At 43.2% G+C, this 20,380-nt stretch overlaps 1 protein-coding gene and 1 long non-coding RNA gene across 2 annotated transcripts in view; one reads left to right on the top strand and one right to left on the bottom strand.

Annotated features, from left to right (window-relative positions):
• Positions 1 to 3,093, top strand: part of scara5 (scavenger receptor class A, member 5 (putative)) — a 52,343-nt gene extending 49,250 nt beyond the window's left edge. The window contains exon 9 of the mRNA XM_048251211.1: positions 2,960 to 3,093. Coding sequence (XP_048107168.1) covers positions 2,960 to 3,093 — 134 coding nt within the window. The remainder of the gene's footprint in view (positions 1 to 2,959) is intronic.
• On the bottom strand, positions 526 to 20,346 carry LOC125299774. Its single transcript, XR_007194443.1, has 3 exons — positions 19,898 to 20,346; positions 7,310 to 7,524; positions 526 to 1,315 (listed from the first exon to the last, which is right to left on the bottom strand). It is a non-coding gene; the product is annotated as an uncharacterized LOC125299774 (long non-coding RNA).
• Between the last annotated feature and the right edge of the window lie 34 nt (positions 20,347 to 20,380).

Here is a 20,380-nt window from a genome sequence, read left to right as displayed (position 1 = left end):
CTGTTTACTGAACAAATAATAATGTTTAATAATAATAATAATAATAATAATAATAGTCAACACTGCTCCTGGTTCTGTGGTAATGTAACCAGGAGAGGCAGGTCTGTCCTTTCATCTCCGTCTGCATCCCATAATGACCAGCTCTAAAGGTCAGATCCAATAGAGTGATCAGTCCACATTTATGGACCTTGGAAATGCTTGAGACCATTTGTTATGTCCATTGTGCTTTTAGGAGGTATTTTACAGCCCGCTGTGTTGGGTCACTTTTGGAGATGAATAGGAGTTTATAGGGATGCCATCAAAACAGTCTCTATGGTAACATGAATCTGGTTGTCCACCACCATAACTTAGCCTACTTTCAGCTACAGAAATTCTTTACATTATGTCTTGTTTAGAAAAGACTATATATAATGATTTGTTATAGTATCTGTCAAAGTGTCCTTTGCAGTTTGCTAAACTGACCACCAAATTCTTGGGAGAGTTTAGTATTGAGAGAGCTGAACTAAAATAAGCAGTTATTTGTTTTGCTCTGAAATCACGTATGACGCCCATTGGTGTTTTGTTTAAAGAATGGTGTTTTGTTTAAAACACTGTCATCACTAAAACACATCAATTGTTTTGAGCCTCAACAAATATGAAGTAAATATGAAAAGCTGAAAATGTATCAACATACTTTAAAAAATGAAAATGTCATTAATCTCGTATCAGACACAAGTAAACATCTGTGCTTTGAACACGTGACACCGACACTGCCATTTTCCGCGCTGCTGTGAAGATGTTTGTCCGTGAGCTGCTTTGAGTCAGACCTCAACTCCACACATGCAGTCCGCCGTGATTTGTGATATTAATCATGGATGATAATGCGCAAATATCTTTGAAAAATTGTTATTACAAGCAACACATAATCCTGTGAATGGGTTTTGGTAAACATGTTGTCTATAAAAGAAAAAATTTTATTCGTCACAGAAAATATGGGATATATTAATATCCTGCAGCTGTTGGACTGCTATATTAAAGTACATTGCATACTTATTGTGCTTTAAAACACATTTGCATGAGGCAGCATGCAAAACAGAGTGTTCCTCAAAAGATCCACAACTTGACCTCGTTCCACGTGGGGATGACTCATACTTGTGCAGAGGGTTGGACTCGGGACTGGTCTGGTCAGCTCTCTGTGGTCGTTCTTCAAATCTGTGCGTGGACGCTTGGACCCGCAGCGGACCGCTAACAGCCTTACTGGGTGCTGGTGGTGGTGGTGGTGGGGTTGAACGCCGCTGCACATCTGCAAGCTCTCACACTAATGTGTTGTCCCTATCTGGAGAAAGAGATGTGTTAAAAACAATGCAAGTTGTGTTGTTTTCAACACATTCATTTTAAGCTCTCAGCTTGTGAGAGATGCTTGCGTAGATGGACGCCTGGCGGAGCATGAGTAAGCCTTAACAGCCTGGAAAGGCCTCTCAGGATGTTTTGTAATCAGTCATGGGGAATATTTGTACATATACGCAGGATTGATATGAAGTCCTCTTCATGTTCTGACGTGCTCTCTTGATAGGGTTGTTTTCACTTTGGACTTTGGAACGCTGTGAGAGTGTTTTGGCAATGTTCACATTATGAGCTGAATTACAGTCTAAAGTGTTCTACACACAAACACTCTCAAACAAAAACAATACTGTACATTATATGATATCTGGCATGTTTTGACCCTTAGACATTTTTTGTATTTGTCAGCCTTAAGCTGTGACTCTTTAATATACTGTATGTCACTAAACTTTGGAACCATGGCGTTAGAAGGACAGAAAAATCCATCAGAGCCAATGAAACTTTCCCTTTACCTAAATGTGTGCTCTTGGACTGAGGGAGAGTATAGTGACCTCCTTTTGAATCCTTATGAAAGGCAACCTCCTAACCAGTCTCTTAACCAGCCTCTCAAAAAGCACGAAAATTGAATTTTTAAGAAGACAGCTTCAACCTTCACACCCCAAGTCATAACTTTAGAGTAGAGTCCTTCGAATGCTTGCGAAAGATAACGAGTTATAAAAAGATGGCTCAAAGTAAAGCCACTGATTTATTCTGCCTCATAAAAGAATGGTGGCACCTTAAAAGAGGATTTGGACAGTGCTTTGCACAGTGGACCGAACACAACCAATTCATTAAGCTGTCAAGAGCTGGGATCGTTTCGTCGTGCCTGGAAATCATTTCTGGCCTTGCTCAAAACAAGGTCTGTGTGTGTGTGTGTGTGAGAGAGAGAGAGAAAGAGAGAGAGAGAGATGGAGAGATGGGTGGTTTTGTTAGAATCTAATGTGTTAGATAATTAATAAAGGCAGTAAAGACACTTTCAGTGGGAACCCCTCTGCCAGAGGTCCTCTTGGGTGGTACTTGGCTGCCCTGTGTGGTGCCTGCACAAATTTCAGAGGAAGGACAAGGGGAGAGAGAGAGAGAGAGAGAGAGAGAGAGAGAAAAAGAAGGGAGTGCAAGAGAAAGAGAGAAAGGGTTGTTTGGAGAGTCATTGAAGTGTTTCATGTCTATGCCAGATATCTGACTCATATTAGGGCTTTCCAAGGGAGAGAACGAGAGAGACACGAATAAACACTTTTAACCTTTCAACCAGTCCTCTGGCACTGACATGCTCACACATATTCACTCTGAACTGTATTTTAGCATCAAAATAAAATCCTACCTATTACTGTTACAAGAGATGAATAATGTCCAACGCAGTTGTGTTTGTATGGTATTCAACCAACAATGTTATATGTGTTATAGCAGATCACTAAAATAAATAGCCTCTTTTTAATCATGTCACTTTCATGACGTGCAAAATTGCGATGGCAGGCGGGAAGTGGAAAAATGAGATATGATTATGTAAAGCATGTGGTCGAGCGCGGTACGCTCTGCTTGAGCTGCTGAAAGATGGCTCTCATTCTCTAACCCTGCGCTGTGCTCTCCCCTACCTGCCCCACAGGCACCGGTCTCATTTGGATGGACGATGTGGCCTGCGTTGGCACTGAGGACACCATTCACCAGTGCAAGTTCTCCGGATGGGGCAGGACCAACTGTGGCCATGTGGAAGATGCGGGGGTGACGTGTAACACCTAAAATCCCCCCCCCCAAATCCCCAACACAACCCCCCCACACCCCCACCGACCCTCCGACGCACCTCGCCGTGCTCCCCCTCCTACGTGTTTGGAAAGGCCAGAATGAACTAACTTGTTATGCGGCAGGAGCGTGACTTGACAGCCTGGGTGAGGCGCATCAAAGACACCGCACTTCCTGGTCCGCGCCGCGCGAATCGATTTGACAGTTTTGAGAAAAGCATGCTTCGACAACGGGCCCCACTGGGGGCCTCTGGGTCGGCTCTTGTCTTTGGACAGAGTTGGTGTCGCCATTGGCTGGCACGACCCAAAAAAAATAAACAACAAAAAAACCTGAGTCTCTTGCCAAGAAGATCCGACCAAAACAATGGGCAGTAACATGCGGTGACCCGGCTGGGGATGGAAGCAGGCGAGAGTGGGAACAAGGGCCGTGCATGTCTAATGGATGTGAGCTTCAGAGAGCTGATTAAACTGTGTGTGTGTGTTTGTGTGTGTGTCTTTATGTATGTGTGAGAGAGTGTGTGTGTGTGTGCGGGTGCGTGCATTTCTCTGACTGGTGAATTTTAACATCACGATACTTATGGGTCTTTTTATGTACAATTTTATAATGGTAGCGTAATGCTTTCCCGGTACCTCTGCCCTCCTCTAAACCAAGTCACGTACTGTCGAGCTTTGCCAAACATGCCACTTCCCTCGGCTTGGTTTATGTTTGGAAACCCCCATGTCTGACCACAAATGCACCAATTTACTGCCCAAGGTAGACTGACACACTAAATTGGTAACAAGATGTAATGAAAGCAGGGGTTTTATATAAATTACGTGAAGTTGGGATCTCACCCCGAATACTCTTGACTGACAAGGCCATTTCCGTACTTGAATCGACCACTACTATGTGGAATATAGCCTCTGGCAGAGTAACAGATGCCATTCAAAAGCTAATGTAGTTTTATTGCTGCAAACACAAATGTGACTAATGCTCCACGGCTACGCTCTGCGGACAGTTAGATTGTCTGTGTGGCCTGCACCGTACATCCCTCAAGGGCGTTCTTTAAGCCCAGTATTTCAACGCTGCAATGGAGCTTAATCAAACAGTATTTCAAAGCAGCCAAAGACAACACACAATGAATCTCTACTTAGTATTAATGTTGTCTCCCTCCCTTCCTCTCTCTCTTTCTCTCTCTCAAGGACACGATTGCTATCATTTACAGCTGGACTGAAAAGTGCCATTGCTTATTACATTTTCCAACAATGCATTTATGTTTTATATGTGTGATCAGTGTCATTATGTAGTCTTACTTCATCATAAGTAACATACCATAGCACTTGAGCAGTTTATTTTATGTACATCTACAATATTGTTTAACTTTTGTTGTAGTTAGCTGTTGGCAGCACAGACATGCTTTTAATGGTTTCACCACAGCTGTTTTTAAAAACCACACACTAGTCCGAACTGACCCTCCCTACAGTATTTAGATGTGTTACTGCATCACAAACTGACCATCGTACAACTTCCCGCCTTGGAAATGTGCCACTCCACCAGGGGCCTAATGGTTCTCTAAAACGCTGCCATTTCTTTATATAGACGCCTAGTTCATCATTATGACCAATATCATGCTGTACACACGCCAAGCACACACAGCCAGGGCCCACTGGTCTAGGTCTCTTAAGCCACTGAGCTAGCATTAGCGTTAGCGGGGGGGGGGCTGCGTGGAGCCTGTCGTGCTGTATGAATTAGACATGAGCTCGTGCTCTGGTGGACAAGCAGCAGCCTCAGCTCTGCAATGAGTAGCACTGAGAGGCTTGGATGTTCTCCTGTAGGGAGGTCTCCTCCACAATGACGCTCCTTCCAGAGCTCCAGAAATGTTTACCAGCATTATTCCCGGTTTTATTTTTTTGTTTGTCAAAACTGTCAGTTGTATTTCTTTTTCAGATGCAGACACAAAATACATATTTACTTGTATATGAATGTATATGAACTATAAACATCATAGAGAAGCATATTTTATGTGTCTGTAAAGCTACTTCAATCTCAGAGGCAATACCAGTTACAGTATTTGATTTGATTTGTTGTTATATATTGTTGGAGAAAATAAAGGATTTTTTTTGTTTAAACATAAGGCCTCCATTACTTGTTGATGAAGCTGAGTGTCATGACACTGCCGAACAGAAAGCAAGGTAACCAAAGACCCCTGATGTACTTTATAAAACAGACATTAGGAAACTAAAAAGAAGTCTATAAAAAGAAGCAGACCTCAAATGCCGCCTCTCTCAGCTGACAGCTGGAGAACAATTACCTGTGATGGTTCCCACATGCCCAACGAATATGGGAATGATTCCAACAGAATCAACTGATCATCTGAACGTGCAGCAGGCCTCAAAAAAAGCGAGGAGAACAAAGGGAGTCAAAGCCCACGGACTGTCGCCTCCAATCAGGGCGCTAAAGCGAGGGCTCTGCAGCTCACATGCCCTTAGGGAGTAGAGGCAGAACCTCTCCAGGTGATCTCAGGAAACTAAGTCCAGCAGCACGCAAACCAATGGTGAATATACAGCGTGTTTCCACATACTGGTCTAATCGGCAAGTGGGCTACTACTGATAGAACAACCAGGCTGTTAGATTCTCACCCTGTTGTTTCTAGATAGATAGAGTACTTTATTCATCTCCAAAGGCAAATTATTTACAAACACATTTAAGATATGATGTCTCCTTGCAATTGATTGTAAACTATACACTGTCTCTAGAATAGGATTCTGCTCTCCCAGTACAAAGGGAAGTACTTGTAAATTGTTATAGCAGAGGGCAGGAAAGACTTTCTAGAACAGTCCTCCAGCTTCTATCCTTTCGCGTGATAACACAGTTGTACTGGAGAGGACAGGGAGTACAATGGCTAGATACATTCAGATACATTTTTTCAGACTTTAAAAAAGAAAAAAAACAATGATAAAATGTTTCGTCTTTGGCAGTAACTTCAAAATCTTTCCTTTTGAATTCTGCTGGCCAGTCAGTTTGAAATCCAAAGGGCATTTTGAGTCTGATGTTTTAGGCAGCGACACAGTGGACCACATTGATTCCACTTATCTGAGCACTTGTGTGAAATTAGGGTAACATCTGGGGGTGGATCCACTGAACTTGTTTTTCTCCAGTCAAATGAGCAGCAGACAGACAAGCCACCAGAGGACAATAATGTGTGTGTGTGTGTGTGTGTGTTTATGATGCGGAGTGGTCATTGCACAAACGGATTTGCTAATTACATGTTGGAGGTAGCTGCTTTTGTTACAGCAGACCTAACACAGTGTCCTCCACAGAGCAACAGCTACACAAGCCAGATGTCAGATGTTGGCAGAAATAACATGTGTTGACTGGCTACAAGACACATATATCTAGTATGATATGGAAGCTTAAGACTTATTTTTGGTTGTCTGTGCCTTCAGATAAACATGGGCTTGCTTGAGCCTGTCTGTGGACGCATGTTGTAGGAATGTACTATGGAGACAACCACAGCCATGGTAACTTCAAACATAAATAAAGCTGATGACATTTCACTGCACTCCCTTTATGATCAGCCGTGGCTTTCTTGACCAAAGAGTTTATTCTCAATCTAAACTACCTAGAACAACCAACGAGCCAGTGACAACTGCCTGAGTTAACAAGACAAACATTGAGAGAAACATCCCTTTCTGTGGTCAGGCTAAATGTCTGCAATTCTCTCCCTCTCTCTCTCTCTCTCTCTCTCTCTCTCTCTCTCTCTCTCTCCCTCAAACACTCTTATTCATTCACTTCCTCCCTCTTAGTAACAATCATCCCAACTATTTTCATTAGTTAGTTACTATGGGATTATGTCACTGTGTCATTGCAGGGTGGTTTGCCGTAACTGGACCCATCTGGAGAGAGGGTCTAGTGGACATTAATCAGTACGCCTTCACTGTGCTGACATCATTTAAGAAAGACACACAAACGAGGGCCAGCCCGCAAATATTTAACATGCACACAAAAACACAACCACATTCTGTGCACACATGTGCACCATCCACAGGCTCATGCATGCATGCATGCCACACACACACACACACACACACACACAGAGACACATAGACACACACACAGACACACACGCACACACACAGGCACAGCTGCCCAAAGTCATGACGGTAAGTAATGAATGAAATGGAGGCTTTCGCTCCAAATGTGTGTCAAATCTGTAAATTCTTGAGATCAGTCTCACCTCTGGGCCGTGGGCTGTAGCCAAGTTCTGAAAGAGGAACAGGCTGGCCTGAGAGCAGCTTCACTGGGCTGCTTTTGGTCTTGATAGCTGTGGGACAGTGGGACCACACAGAGTCCACACCTGGCAGTGGACAAGCATGGGGGATGAATGCTTTTGGATCTTTTCCACATAAAAGTGTGCACTGTGGGATTGGAGGCAAACACACGTCCGACACCCTGTGAAAAAAAACCCTGTTAGAGCACTCTCATCTTGGACTGCAGGCTGACAGCTGCCTCATGTTGATTAGAATTGATTGAAACTCTTTGTATTGGTGGAACTTGATCATTTGACTTGGCCAGAGCAGGCCTGTGGTTAGGCCTTCTTAACTGAAATGATTGCACTACTTAATCAGACGTGTTGAAAACGACCATGGCAACTTGGACACCGCTAGATAAAATATCGTGGTGGTGGAGCCTGATGGTGCTGATGTTCTGTACTGGGCTTCCCTTCAACCTGCAGGGTCTGGTGGCACCACCAGGATAGAGGGAGAGGAGAGAAGGAAGGAGGGAGAGGAGGAAGACAGGAGAGGAGGAAGAGAAGACAGCACATGTCTGTGAGCATCATGGCTCTTTTATTACATCCGGACACGCCTGTCCATCACCGCGTCCTGCCAATGCAGAACATGTCGAGTGGGCGAAGTCCTGCCAATGCAGAACATGTCGAGTGGGCGAAGTCCTGCCAATGCAGAACATGTCGAGTGGGCGAAGTCCTGCCAATGCAGAACATGTCGAGTGGGCGAAGTCCTGCCAATGCAGAACATGTCGAGTGGGCGAAGTCCTGCCAATGCAGAACATGTCGAGTGGGCGAAGTCCTGCCAATGCAGAACATGTCGAGTGGGCGGGACTCTTGAGACACCACAGATGTGGGGAGATTTATAAAGTTGGCCACTGTGCGTCCCAGTAAATGAATTTGATTCTTAATTCACTATGAGCGAACCTTTGAGATTGTGGTCCAGATTGTGAAGCCATAAGGTTAGTTGTGCAGCTTTGGCACCCTCTACTGACCACATAGATCACAGCATGACTCTGAGTCCACTCCACATCCCAGTGTGCAGAATATCTTCTCTCTGTGGGCACTTGTGAGGTATGTGACAATAAAGGCCTACTACTACTACTGCATGTGCATCTCCTGTGGCTGTTTGACACAGTATTTGCCTTTGGATTTCCTAAAAGAGTAACTACATATAGCGAGCATGCAGAGCGCTCTGTGTCATTCACACAGGATGAGACGGACTGATTTGCTATAAGAGAAGTGCCTGACTTGTTCCTCATTTGCTAGTGCGCAGCTAGTGTATACCGTATATCACTGCGGTGTCACCCCACCCACCCAATACCTGAGCAAATCTGACCCAGCTCACCCATATTCAGTGGAAGTATGATATATACTAATAGACCCATATTAATAATATATACCAATATATATATACAGTGTTTCCCATACATTGACTTATTTGTGGCGGCCCACCACAATATCAACATTGACCACCACACAATGATTTTCCAGGTTGTACTACACACTAAAAATTGTGCTTAAATCTGGTTAGCATCATAACCACGCTTTGCTAATTTGCTAAAAACTGTTGCATTCAAGTTTCTGCAAACCTACCACCACAAATAGAATTCATTATGTGGGAAACACTGATATATATATACACATATACCCAGCTAATCCATATTCAGTGAAAGCAGACGTCTGACGAGAGAAAGTGACAGCTATAACTAGAACTATACTACTTAGTAACATAAACTTTAACTGCCATATATACAGTAACTGACACATCAACAACAACAACAATTTGCATTTATATAGTGCATTTATATTTGCATTTATATAGTGCAGACCAAGGAGATTGTTGTCAACTTTCAGAGAGGCCACAAACAACTGCCACCACTGTCCATCGACGGAGATGCTGTGGAGAGAGTGAGCAGCACAACATTTCTGGGGGTGCACATCAGCGACGACCTCTCCTGGACCACCAACACAGCATCACTGGTGAAGAAAGCCCAGCAGTGCCTCTACTTCTTGCGCAAATTGAAGAAGGCAAGTGCCACGCCTCCTGTCATGACTACATTCTACAGAGGGACCATCGAGAGCATCGTCTCCAGCAGCATCACAGTGTGGGGCGGAAGCTGCACAGATCAGAACAGGAAGACCCTCCAGCGCACTGTTAACACAGCTAAGAGGATCATTGGAGCACCACTCCCCTCCCTGCAGGACATTTACACCACCCGCCTCACCCGCAAAGCACTAATGATTGTCAAGGATACAACCCACCCTGCACACGAACTGTTCAGCCTCCTGCCCTCTGGAAGCGGTACAGGAGCCTCGGCTCCCGCACCACCAGACTGGCAAGTAGCTTCATCCACCAAGCAATCAGGATGCTGAACACTCTACCCACTCTCCCATCACTGACAGCCCCCACCCACCAGCCAGCCAGGAACCTAGGAAACTAGGATCCTGTCTACCTAACCCCCAACACCGCCCTGTGGAACTGCACTGTGACTGCGCAGCCTAACGTGTTGCTGCTTCACATCAAGCCTGATATACTTGAAATTACTGCATACTGCATATCAATGTAAATATACAGGTCACACAAGCACAAGTTTAAACTTCATGTAACTGTTAAGACTATATAAATATACAACACAACTACCTCTATTTTTTTTTTTTTTTTTTCCTATATTTCTATTTTGATACATACATGTTCTATATTTCAGTCTTGCACTTTAATTTAATGTTTATTGTCTATGGCTATGTCTATAGTATGTCTATGTCTGTATTTAAAGCATGTCTGTGTCTGCATGGGAAAGCGGAAAACGAAATTTCAATTCTTTGTATGACCAGTGCATGTAAAGAAATTGACAATAAAAGCCGACTTGACTTGACTTGACTTGACTTGACTTTATCAAGGCGCCCAAAGTGCTTTAGAGTGAAGTGGGGACCTCACTAACCATAACCAATGTGTAGCACCCACCTGGGTGATGCACAGCAGCCATTATGGGCCAGAATGCTCACCACACATTAGCTTGAGGTGCAGAGCTGGGGAAGGAATGAATGAATGAGCCAGTTAAACAAATGAAAGAGCGAGGTTGGGAATTTAGCCAGTTCACCGGGGAATCCCCTTCTCTGTGCAATACGTGCCATGGGATCTTTAGTGACCACAATGGGTCAGGACCTCGGTTTAATGTCTCATCCGGAAGATGGCAGCTCCAATAACACAATGTCCATCAGATCAGAGAACGGTATTCATTGGTCTGGCTGCTGGCATAAGATATGATATGATGTAATGAAATAGATTCTAATGTTTGGCCAATTCTATGATCTAGGGCTGTTCTATGACTCACAAATGTGACAACTGACATTTAGTAAACCAGACAAACCTGCTCCAAATCTCTTCAAAACTTCAGTCAAAGCTGCACTTTACCTCAATGACCACCAGGAGTCCCCAGTGAACATAATATAAAACTTGACCTGCATTGTTCCAAACACGTATCTGAAAGTTGTAGGAACACAAATACTGATTTAAGGATGAACTTAATTCATTACTGTTATACAACAGTACCAGTGGTGAGCACTGGGGCAATACTGTACAATTATGCCTCACTGGACTTGTTAGGCTTTCAATGCTATTGGGTCATTCCGTGTCAAATCAGACAGGATCCAAGAAAATTATTGCTGCACTGTCTCAGATTTTGCTCAAAGTTTGTCTACAGCAGTGGTTCTCAAAGTGTGTGTGTGGGGGCTCCTACTAGTGGGGAATAGAGACATGACAGGTGGGGCGCGAGGAACAGGAGGAAATAAAAAAATTAAAAAAAGTTGTGCCTATCTTTAATTTTGCCTTTCTTTTTGACAAGGAAGATTGACAAGCCACACTGTTATGTCATAAACAGACCAACATCCAATCCAGCGGACCGAGACGGGAAATGTAACTTGGAACCAAAATGCAAAAAAAAAAAAAAAAAGAAGATATTTGACCGTTACCATTTTGCCGGGTTGATAGGGTCAAGTGGGGCTTGAAATTTCCTCACCTCCAAAGTGGGGAATGACAAAAAGTTTGAGAGCCACTGGTCTACATACTGTTCAGGTCCCAGAACTTAGACCTAAAATATTTTTTTTTTCCATTTCAATGTTTTCGTACATTTTTTCACCCTTGATTTTTTCACGTGATTGCTTTACACTCTGCTTTACTTTACACTGCTCTGCTTTACACTGTATGCCCATTCATTTCAATATAATATGAATAGTACTGTATGCCCATTCATTTAATATAATATGAATAGTACTTTATGCCCATTCATTTAATATAATATGAATAGTACTTTTCGTGATATTAATGCCCAAACATTGCTTCCCAGATAATGTGTTTTTCAGGCTGTAAAACTGAAGATGAACATAATATGAAGACATACAATTTGAACAGAAATATTTTACAGGCTTTGGTTTTGGGACCCATTCATGATGTAGACAAGGTTTGAACAAAATCTGAGACGGTGCAACCTTATCTGATTTGACACGGAATATATCACAGCCAGTTTCATCTACATGCATGTCCACTCTCTGACAAGTGCTTTGTCATTTGGTGTTGAAAAGGTTTACATGTGCCTGTCTCAGTTATAGGATCCAACCTCAGACTGAGTGCAACCATTCTGGTGTTGGTCAGTGAGCTTGCCCCTTCACTGTAAAGCTCTTTCTGTGCTATATAAATGTAATGGGTTGTTGTTATATGACCCTTCAATTTTTAATCTGCTTCACCCTGGCAAGCAACCACTGCCACGACCCTTAACTCTAGTCACCGCCAAAACCCTGAACACTCACTGACATAGTCCTACTCTAATTACTGCCACAACTCTTCCCATATTATGAACAGCATATGGACCCACATCTTCACTACACACAAATACGCAGTTTCTAATATTGCATAATATTTGGATTTTGGTTTTGCTCCATTTACTGAAAAATGCTGACATATTTTAATCAGTGCTCATCCTTCCAGACCACACATAGCTCAATGCACCTGTATGTGTTGTTTTGGTGAAAATAGTTTTTGGAGGACGCAATGGAAACAGTCTTGTTTTATGGCAGCGAGCCTTGTCTGCGCAATCATCATACACCAAACACAATTTCCTGATAACTGTTGATAAGGCTTGAAAGAGGAAGTTCACAAAACCTCACAGGTTATTTATCAAACCTTTTTACTTTCAATATTTTTTTTCTATCCATCTTCTTGTTTTTCTCTGTCTCTCTCTCTCTCTCTTTCTGCACAAACACATGAACACACATACACACACACACACACACACACACACACACACACACACAGACAGAAAGAGAGAAGAGAGAGAGAGAGAGAGAGAGAGAGAGAGAGAGAGAGAGAGAAACAAACAAAGTGAAATCATTGAAACATGAATGGTGTACAAAATACAAATGCAAACTGCCAACAGCCTAATGTCCAATTAAAAATGTTGTTTGTCAGTGTGTTTCCAAAAGGAGCCACAGGGTGAGTTATGTATTGTTTTCTGTCCACAGCAATAACAAACCCAACTTCACAAGGTGTGAAAACATTTTAATTACACCGTCTTGAAAAGGCTTTGCCAGGATTTGGAGTATGCTCATACACAGCCAAATATAGCAGCATAATTTCTGGACAACAATGCATGGGCAGTTCACTTGAATTTACCTGGAAGAACCTCAAGCCACCCTGCAAGTGCAGACTTGCAGTACCATTTCAGAGCAGAGATCTATACCAAAGAGGCTCAAAGCATCACTTGTTTTGCTCACATCTCTAGTGCCGGTAAATTCATCTCTGCTCGACATCAAATCACTAGAAAGTGGGAAAAAAATATGAGGGTGTACATGCAAGTTTAGGGGGGCGAGTGGCGAATGGTGGAGATCAAAGAGCTGAAACTATATCGCATTACTGCCACTATGTGTCTGGCGCTGTTTTGTTTTGAGCCAAGTGGGAAAAAAAGAGCCTCTTCGATTTTAATTTACTGACTGTGTCTCTCCATTGCAGACTTGTTAAATGGAAACTTGTTACTTCTCTATTGGGAAACCCCTCCTGTCATCTGCCACAGTGCACCTGATGAGTCAAATGCAGCAGAGAGGAGAAGAGAAACACACTGCACAGCCTACAGATGAAACAGCCTTCACCAGCCTCCAGTGTCAACACCATAACAAAGTCATAACATTAACACGACATTATGAAATTATTCAATTCTTAGTATGGGGGAGAGTGGAGAGGTCATATGTCACTTTTACATTCCGGTTTCATGCATGCCTGTCCCTTTTTTATTGCAGTGTGCTTTAAGATTCACAAGATTGTTTCATATGTTTTCAGTTGTTTTCACATTGGTGTTGCGTAAGGAAACATTTGAGGAACTGAGAGAAGGGGTTTGGACACTAAATCACAAGGAAGTACAGATCTAGAACAAATATGACAACTGTACGCACAATGTAAAACAACAGACCTTCAAACGTAATTCTGCTAAACTTGAAATGAATACTATAAAACTCTTCCTGACAGGCTAATTTAGGGCAATTCTGAACCAGCAGTTACTGATCATGTTTACCAATTTAAGTGTGCATTTCACACATCTACAGCATTTGTTTCAGGTTTTTGAAATGTTTTAAAACAAGCATTTGTTTCAGGTTTTTAAAATGTTTTAAAACAAGGAAAGAAAACTATATATAATTAGCACCAATAGCAAAGGAAGAGATCTGCAATACCATAATGTCAAGCAAGCTACACAACACGCTCATGTCTTTGGAATGCATCATTACTGTAAGTCTCAAATTACCAATTTTGAGAAACCAAAACTGTGTATGGCATCTGCAAAAGTGGATGAGGCCTAGAAGACTTCCTGCTGTCAGTGCTAGTTGTTTGAAGTCTTGGCTTTTTGAGAGAACCTAAGAGTCAAGCACCTCATACACAAAATTAATCAAGATTATCTGACTTGACAAAGTGACTGCACAGGGCCATTAACTTTTAACATTTGAAACATTTAAATATAAACTAGCAACTTGTTAGTTGTCAGTGACATACAATCAAATAAAGGTCAAAATTATTTAAAATAAATATTGACAGGATCATTATAGCATAACAAATGCTCCCATATGTCCTAGTTCCTTTCCTGCTTTTGTTTTAAAAGTTGCATAAAGGGTTATTTGTCAGGTCAGGATTATTGTTCCTGGATTGAGACAGGGATTGTCCCTGATCCTGCTTCCTGTAATGATAGCCTCCATCTGCTTTTGTGCCGGAGCCATTTCCCTGTTCATTACTGGTTTTCCACAAACTGACACAGTAACAATGTTATTCATGTTATGTAGTATGCATACATATTATCTCTCTCTCTCTCTCTCTCTCTCTCTCTCTCTCTCTCTCTCTCTCTCTCTCTCTCTCTCTCTCTCTCTCTCTCTCTCTCTCTCTCTCTCTCTCTCTCTATCTATCTATCTATCTATCTATCTATCTATCTATCTATCTATCTATCACACACACACACACACACACTTTCCATGGTGTTGACTCTGACCCAGCAGTGAATCAAAATGTGGTAATGATGTAGAAGAGCTAAGGATGGCAAACAGCAATCAAATGGGTGGGTGGGTAGACAAGCAACTCCTCCAAATTGAAAGTACAGTCCTCCCAAGCCCCAATCTAGACCACCTGGGGCAAATTCGCAAGTTGCACGAGGAAGTAGTGTTTCAGTGGAGAAAAGACCCTGTTCTTCTGCATAGACTGGCTTCTATCCTTCCTGTAGCGTGTAGTTCTGTCTTTCTCCCTCCCTTCACTGCCTCGTTCTTTCTTTCTTTCTTTCTTTCTCTTTATTGTTTCCTTGCCGGTAGAGCTCAAAAGAAAAAAATAAATAAATGCAGCCACTTCCTCGTTTGGGGAGATAACAGTGGAGTGGCGCTGAAGAGAGCTCAGTGTGTGTGTGTGTGTGTGAGAGAGAGAGTAGGACGAGGCTTCACCAGCCAGACAAGCCTGCACAGGCAGCCACGGGGAGCGCAGCTGCATGCATACACACCGCTGAGCCATCACTGTGAGTACCCTCTCCACACACACACACACACACACACACACAAATAACCGCTGGGTTTGGGGTCTATTTGGGCTGAAATGAATGGTTGTTGTTTTTTTACGAGTGTTTTATGTAGAACGTTGTGCGCGACGTTTGTGGCACAGGGTTTCTGACGATCAGGGTTTCAGTTTACTCAGCAGGGCTTGGGTACAACGGCAAAAAACTCTTGCAGAGACCTCTCTCTCTCACACACACACACTCACACACACACACAGAGAGAGAAGAAGCACCACACATAGAGAGATTTAGACTCGAATTCCTCTATAACTTAAAACCATTTTATGAGGAGCCGCAGGAAAGAGTGAATGACAGCTGTCAGTCAGACAGAGAGGTCAAACAAGACAGACAGACAGAGAACCTCACCACCAGAGGCTTGAGGTGGGGGGCGGAGGGGTCACTGAATGCGCTGTTAACAAAAGCAAAGGGTCGCACCACAAGAACAGGATGTGGTGAGGTGCAGGGTACACACAGACCAATCAGTGGCTTGCCCTGACCTGTTCTGAAAGTGTCTCTGGAAGATTGGCGGTGATACATATTCCAAAACTACCGCTCGATTATCTGCTGTGACGCATAATGTCTACAAATAAAGGGCAGTGTTCCTTCTCAAAGGTCAGTCATGTTGTTTTATAGGAGGATATGGTGAATAAGTTCTAGAGTGTGAAACTAAACAGGAAAACATTAAGCACCCCCCCTCTACACTCACCAAAGTTGGGGGTTACACTAGATTAACTGAGCACTTGTCACTGGGTGTACACCTTGCCCAAGAATGCTAGAAGGCTAAAGTCAACCAGCAGGGCAGGCCCATAACAAGTGGCAGGTTATTACTGTGCAGCACTAAAAATAGCCACAAGGAAGACGCAGTTAGAAAAACACCTTGAAGGAAGATATTAAAAACAGCTTTATAGCTAGCTTCGGTTTCTGTAAGTGGTCAAACCAGAATTTTATGAAAGAAGTCCCTGATGTTTCCTCAATTCTGTGATGTAATTGAAAGTGAATGCATGTCTTTCGCAAGTGTTCAAAACAGGGAGTATACCAATATCATACATGCTTTTCATTTTAGAGTGACTTACAGCATTCCATGTCTAACACCCACCCACAACCCACACACACACACTGAACACACATGCAAACAACTCACCTTGGCTGAGCGAGGGGGCTTTTTGCTAACTAGGGCGTGACGTAGATAGGTGTGTTTCTCTGTGTGCAGTCCCCGTGCAGTGGTGCACTGTGCAGATCTCTATCGACGCGGTGCACCACAGCCAAAAAAAAACTCCCTGTCACTTCAGCCATGCGCTTCCTGTGTTTACAGTGACTGAGGACCATATTGACAACATCCCTCCTCCTCTTCCTCCACCTCCACAAGCAGCACCCCACACACACACCCTCCGAAAACCACACCCTCGCTCCCTCAAGACCACAGACTCACCGGCCTCCGCGTCAACTGTTCCAAAACTGACAGCTCGGTCATGGAAACAGTCATGAGTTAGAGGAGGGGTGCGGACAACCCAGAGGATTCCCCAGCGAGAGAGAGAGAGAGAGAGAGAGAGAGAGAGAGAGAGTGAGGGGCAGAGAAAGAGTGAGAGAGAGAAAGAGAGACACTGAGTGGAGGCAGAAGCTGCTGTCATAGGAACCACGTTCACATCAGAGCAGGAGCTGCCACTCAGCACACACATGGACCAGCGACCCTCTACTACAGGACCACTGTAGAGTGACCTTAACTCAGGTACACTGCACACACATACACACACACACACACACACACACACACAGAGTGTGAGACTGAGACTGAGACAAAACATCCTGCTAGGTAAACACAGAGACAGACAGACAGAAAACACACACACACACACACAAACATTATACACACACACACACATTATACACACACACACACACACACACACACACACACACACACAGAGTGTGAGACTGAGACTGAGACAAAACATCCTGCTAGGTAAACACAGAGACAGACAGACAGAAAACACACACACACACACACACACACACAGAGTGTGAGACTGAGACTGAGACAAAACATCCTGCTAGGTAAACACAGAGACAGACAGACAGAAAACACACACACACACACACACACACACACACACACACACACACACACACACACACACACAGAGTGTGAGACTGAGACTGAGACAAAACATCCTGCTAGGTAAACACAGAGACAGACAGACAGAAAACACACACACACACAGAGTGTGAGACTGAGACTGAGACAAAACATCCTGCTAGGTAAACACAGAGACAGACAGACAGAAAACACACACACACACAGAGTGTGAGACTGAGACTGAGACAAAACATCCTGCTAGGTAAACACAGAGACAGACAGACAGAAAACACACACACACACAGAGTGTGAGACTGAGACTGAGACAAAACATCCGCTAGGGTAAACACAGAGACAGACAGACAAAAACACACACACACACAGAGTGTGAGACTGAGACTGAGACAAAACATCCTGCTAGGTAAACACAGAGACAGACAGACAGAAAACACACACACACACAGAGTGTGAGACTGAGACTGAGACAAAACATCCTGCTAGGTAAACACAGAGACAGACAGACAGAAAACACACACACACACACACACACACACACACACAGAGTGTGAGACTGAGACTGAGACAAAACATCCTGCTAGGTAAACACAGAGACAGACAGACAGAAAACACACACACACACAGAGTGTGAGACTGAGACTGAGACAAAACATCCTGCTAGGTAAACACAGAGACAGACAGACAGAAAACACACACACACACAGAGTGTGAGACTGAGACTGAGACAAAACATCCTGCTAGGTAAACACAGAGACAGACAGACAGAAAACACACACACACACAGAGTGTGAGACTGAGACTGAGACAAAACATCCTGCTAGGTAAACACAGAGACAGACAGACAGAAAACACACACACACACAGAGTGTGAGACTGAGACTGAGACAAAACATCCTGCTAGGTAAACACAGAGACAGACAGACAGAAAACACACACACACACACAGAGTGTGAGACTGAGACTGAGACAAAACATCCTGCTAGGTAAACACAGAGACAGACAGACAGAAAACACACACACACACAGAGTGTGAGACTGAGACTGAGACAAAACATCCTGCTAGGTAAACACAGAGACAGACAGACAGAAAACACACACACACACAGAGTGTGAGACTGAGACTGAGACAAAACATCCTGCTAGGGAGAGACAGAGAGATAGAGATGGTACAAATTACTCTTGTCATGCAAAGGCACAGACCAACAAGTCAACATAGCACAGAGTGAGTTACAAGTTCAGTGGGAACCAAGTACTACTACTCTGCTTGTTGTGAGGGGCGAGGTTGCCATACCAACACACAAAGAACCAAAACCCAGTGGTGTCAGATAAGAGCAGTTCCTCTTTAAGACAACAAAGTGAAGTGAAAGTCAGAAATTATTTGTTCATTTTCGGGGGAAAAGTGTGGCAAGTGCTCAGAGACATGTAAAGGCATGCAGACTACAACAAAGAGCACATAATCATGATTTGGGCACTGCTCTTTTACCATGACCTGACATGACACTGCTCTAACCCCATTTGAATTTGTAAGGCCTTAGTACCAAACCCAACTGCCAACCCATGCAAAGATATACCGATGCAGCAACAGTTGTAGACATCTCTCAGTTTCTCTCCCTCAGTCCCAGTGTTTTTCCTGAGTATGGGCTGCTGAGGCATTTGAATGCTGTGTCCATGTACTGTAAATACATCTCGACATCCAACATATTCGCCACAGCATTACCGGTCACTATGTGGATCACTGTAGCAGGCTATTCATGGGTTTACTCTTGTCATGAGATCATTCCACATTGACCAAAGATACATTGTTGTATATAGGCCTACTTTAAAGAGTAGTCATGGAAAGAAAGCATCATTTGTAGGGTAGATTATTGTGCAACCTCACAGTAAAATGACCCGTCATCATGACGTGTTCACATGTTAAATGAAAATCTCAGTGGCTCTGTGTGTGAGGTGTCATGTGCCACAAGAGAAGCACCAGAAAAGTCCCTTCTGAAATATTAACATGTGACTGACCAGACAACTATGGAGCCCAGGAGGTGTCATTGCAATATTTGTTTTTGAGAGAATGTGTGCACAATTTCATATATTGTGTGCTCGGTTAATTACATAGTGCTCTTGTTTTACTAAATTGCGGTGTCATTTCATTACATTGTGCGCTCAATTTAGTAAATTGTGCACAAATGTTACTATAATGTGTGCAAAGTTTACTAAATCATGCACACATAATACTAAATTGTGAGCTCATTTGACAAAAACTAAAATGAGAGCACAATTTAGTCAAATGAGCACACTATTAAGTAAAACGTGCACCTAAAAATATCTTACAGTGACACCTCCAGGGTTCCATAGTCAACTCTCTACAAATATTTGTCTTTTACTAATTACCTCTATATCCCCGTGACGAGAGTTGGTATTGTTCTCTTTGAGTTTCTCTGTGGGGCCGTCGCACGAGGTTTGACGCCGGAGTTCCATCACAGATTGTGCTGCATTGCAAGCTACACATGCAAACTGACAACCACATCCTGTTGGTGAAGGGTGGGCAGGGAAAGCCCCGCATTTGGGTTACGACAGATCATAAGCAAATTAAACTCTCACCATCCAGCTGAGAAGACCATTGAACAATGACACACACACAAAAAAATGCACGCACACACAATACATTTATGAAATAATTGTCTGTGTAGGCCTAGTATAAAATCAAGAGAATTAGCATAAAACGTAATAGCACGATGTTAATGTTATTTTTACAACACTCGATATAAAACCTCAGCCAAAGAGCACCGCTTTGAGTGAGTGTCAGCAAATAGGCTACTATAATCTTGTTTTTACAGTATAGTTCACTTCCAGTGCTTATTCGAAAACCAACAA

Source organism: Alosa alosa, chromosome 8 (genome assembly GCF_017589495.1).
Source record: "Alosa alosa isolate M-15738 ecotype Scorff River chromosome 8, AALO_Geno_1.1, whole genome shotgun sequence".
In the NCBI taxonomy this organism is placed as follows: domain Eukaryota; kingdom Metazoa; phylum Chordata; class Actinopteri; order Clupeiformes; family Clupeidae; genus Alosa; species Alosa alosa.
This window is presented reverse-complemented; position numbering and strand designations above follow the sequence as displayed.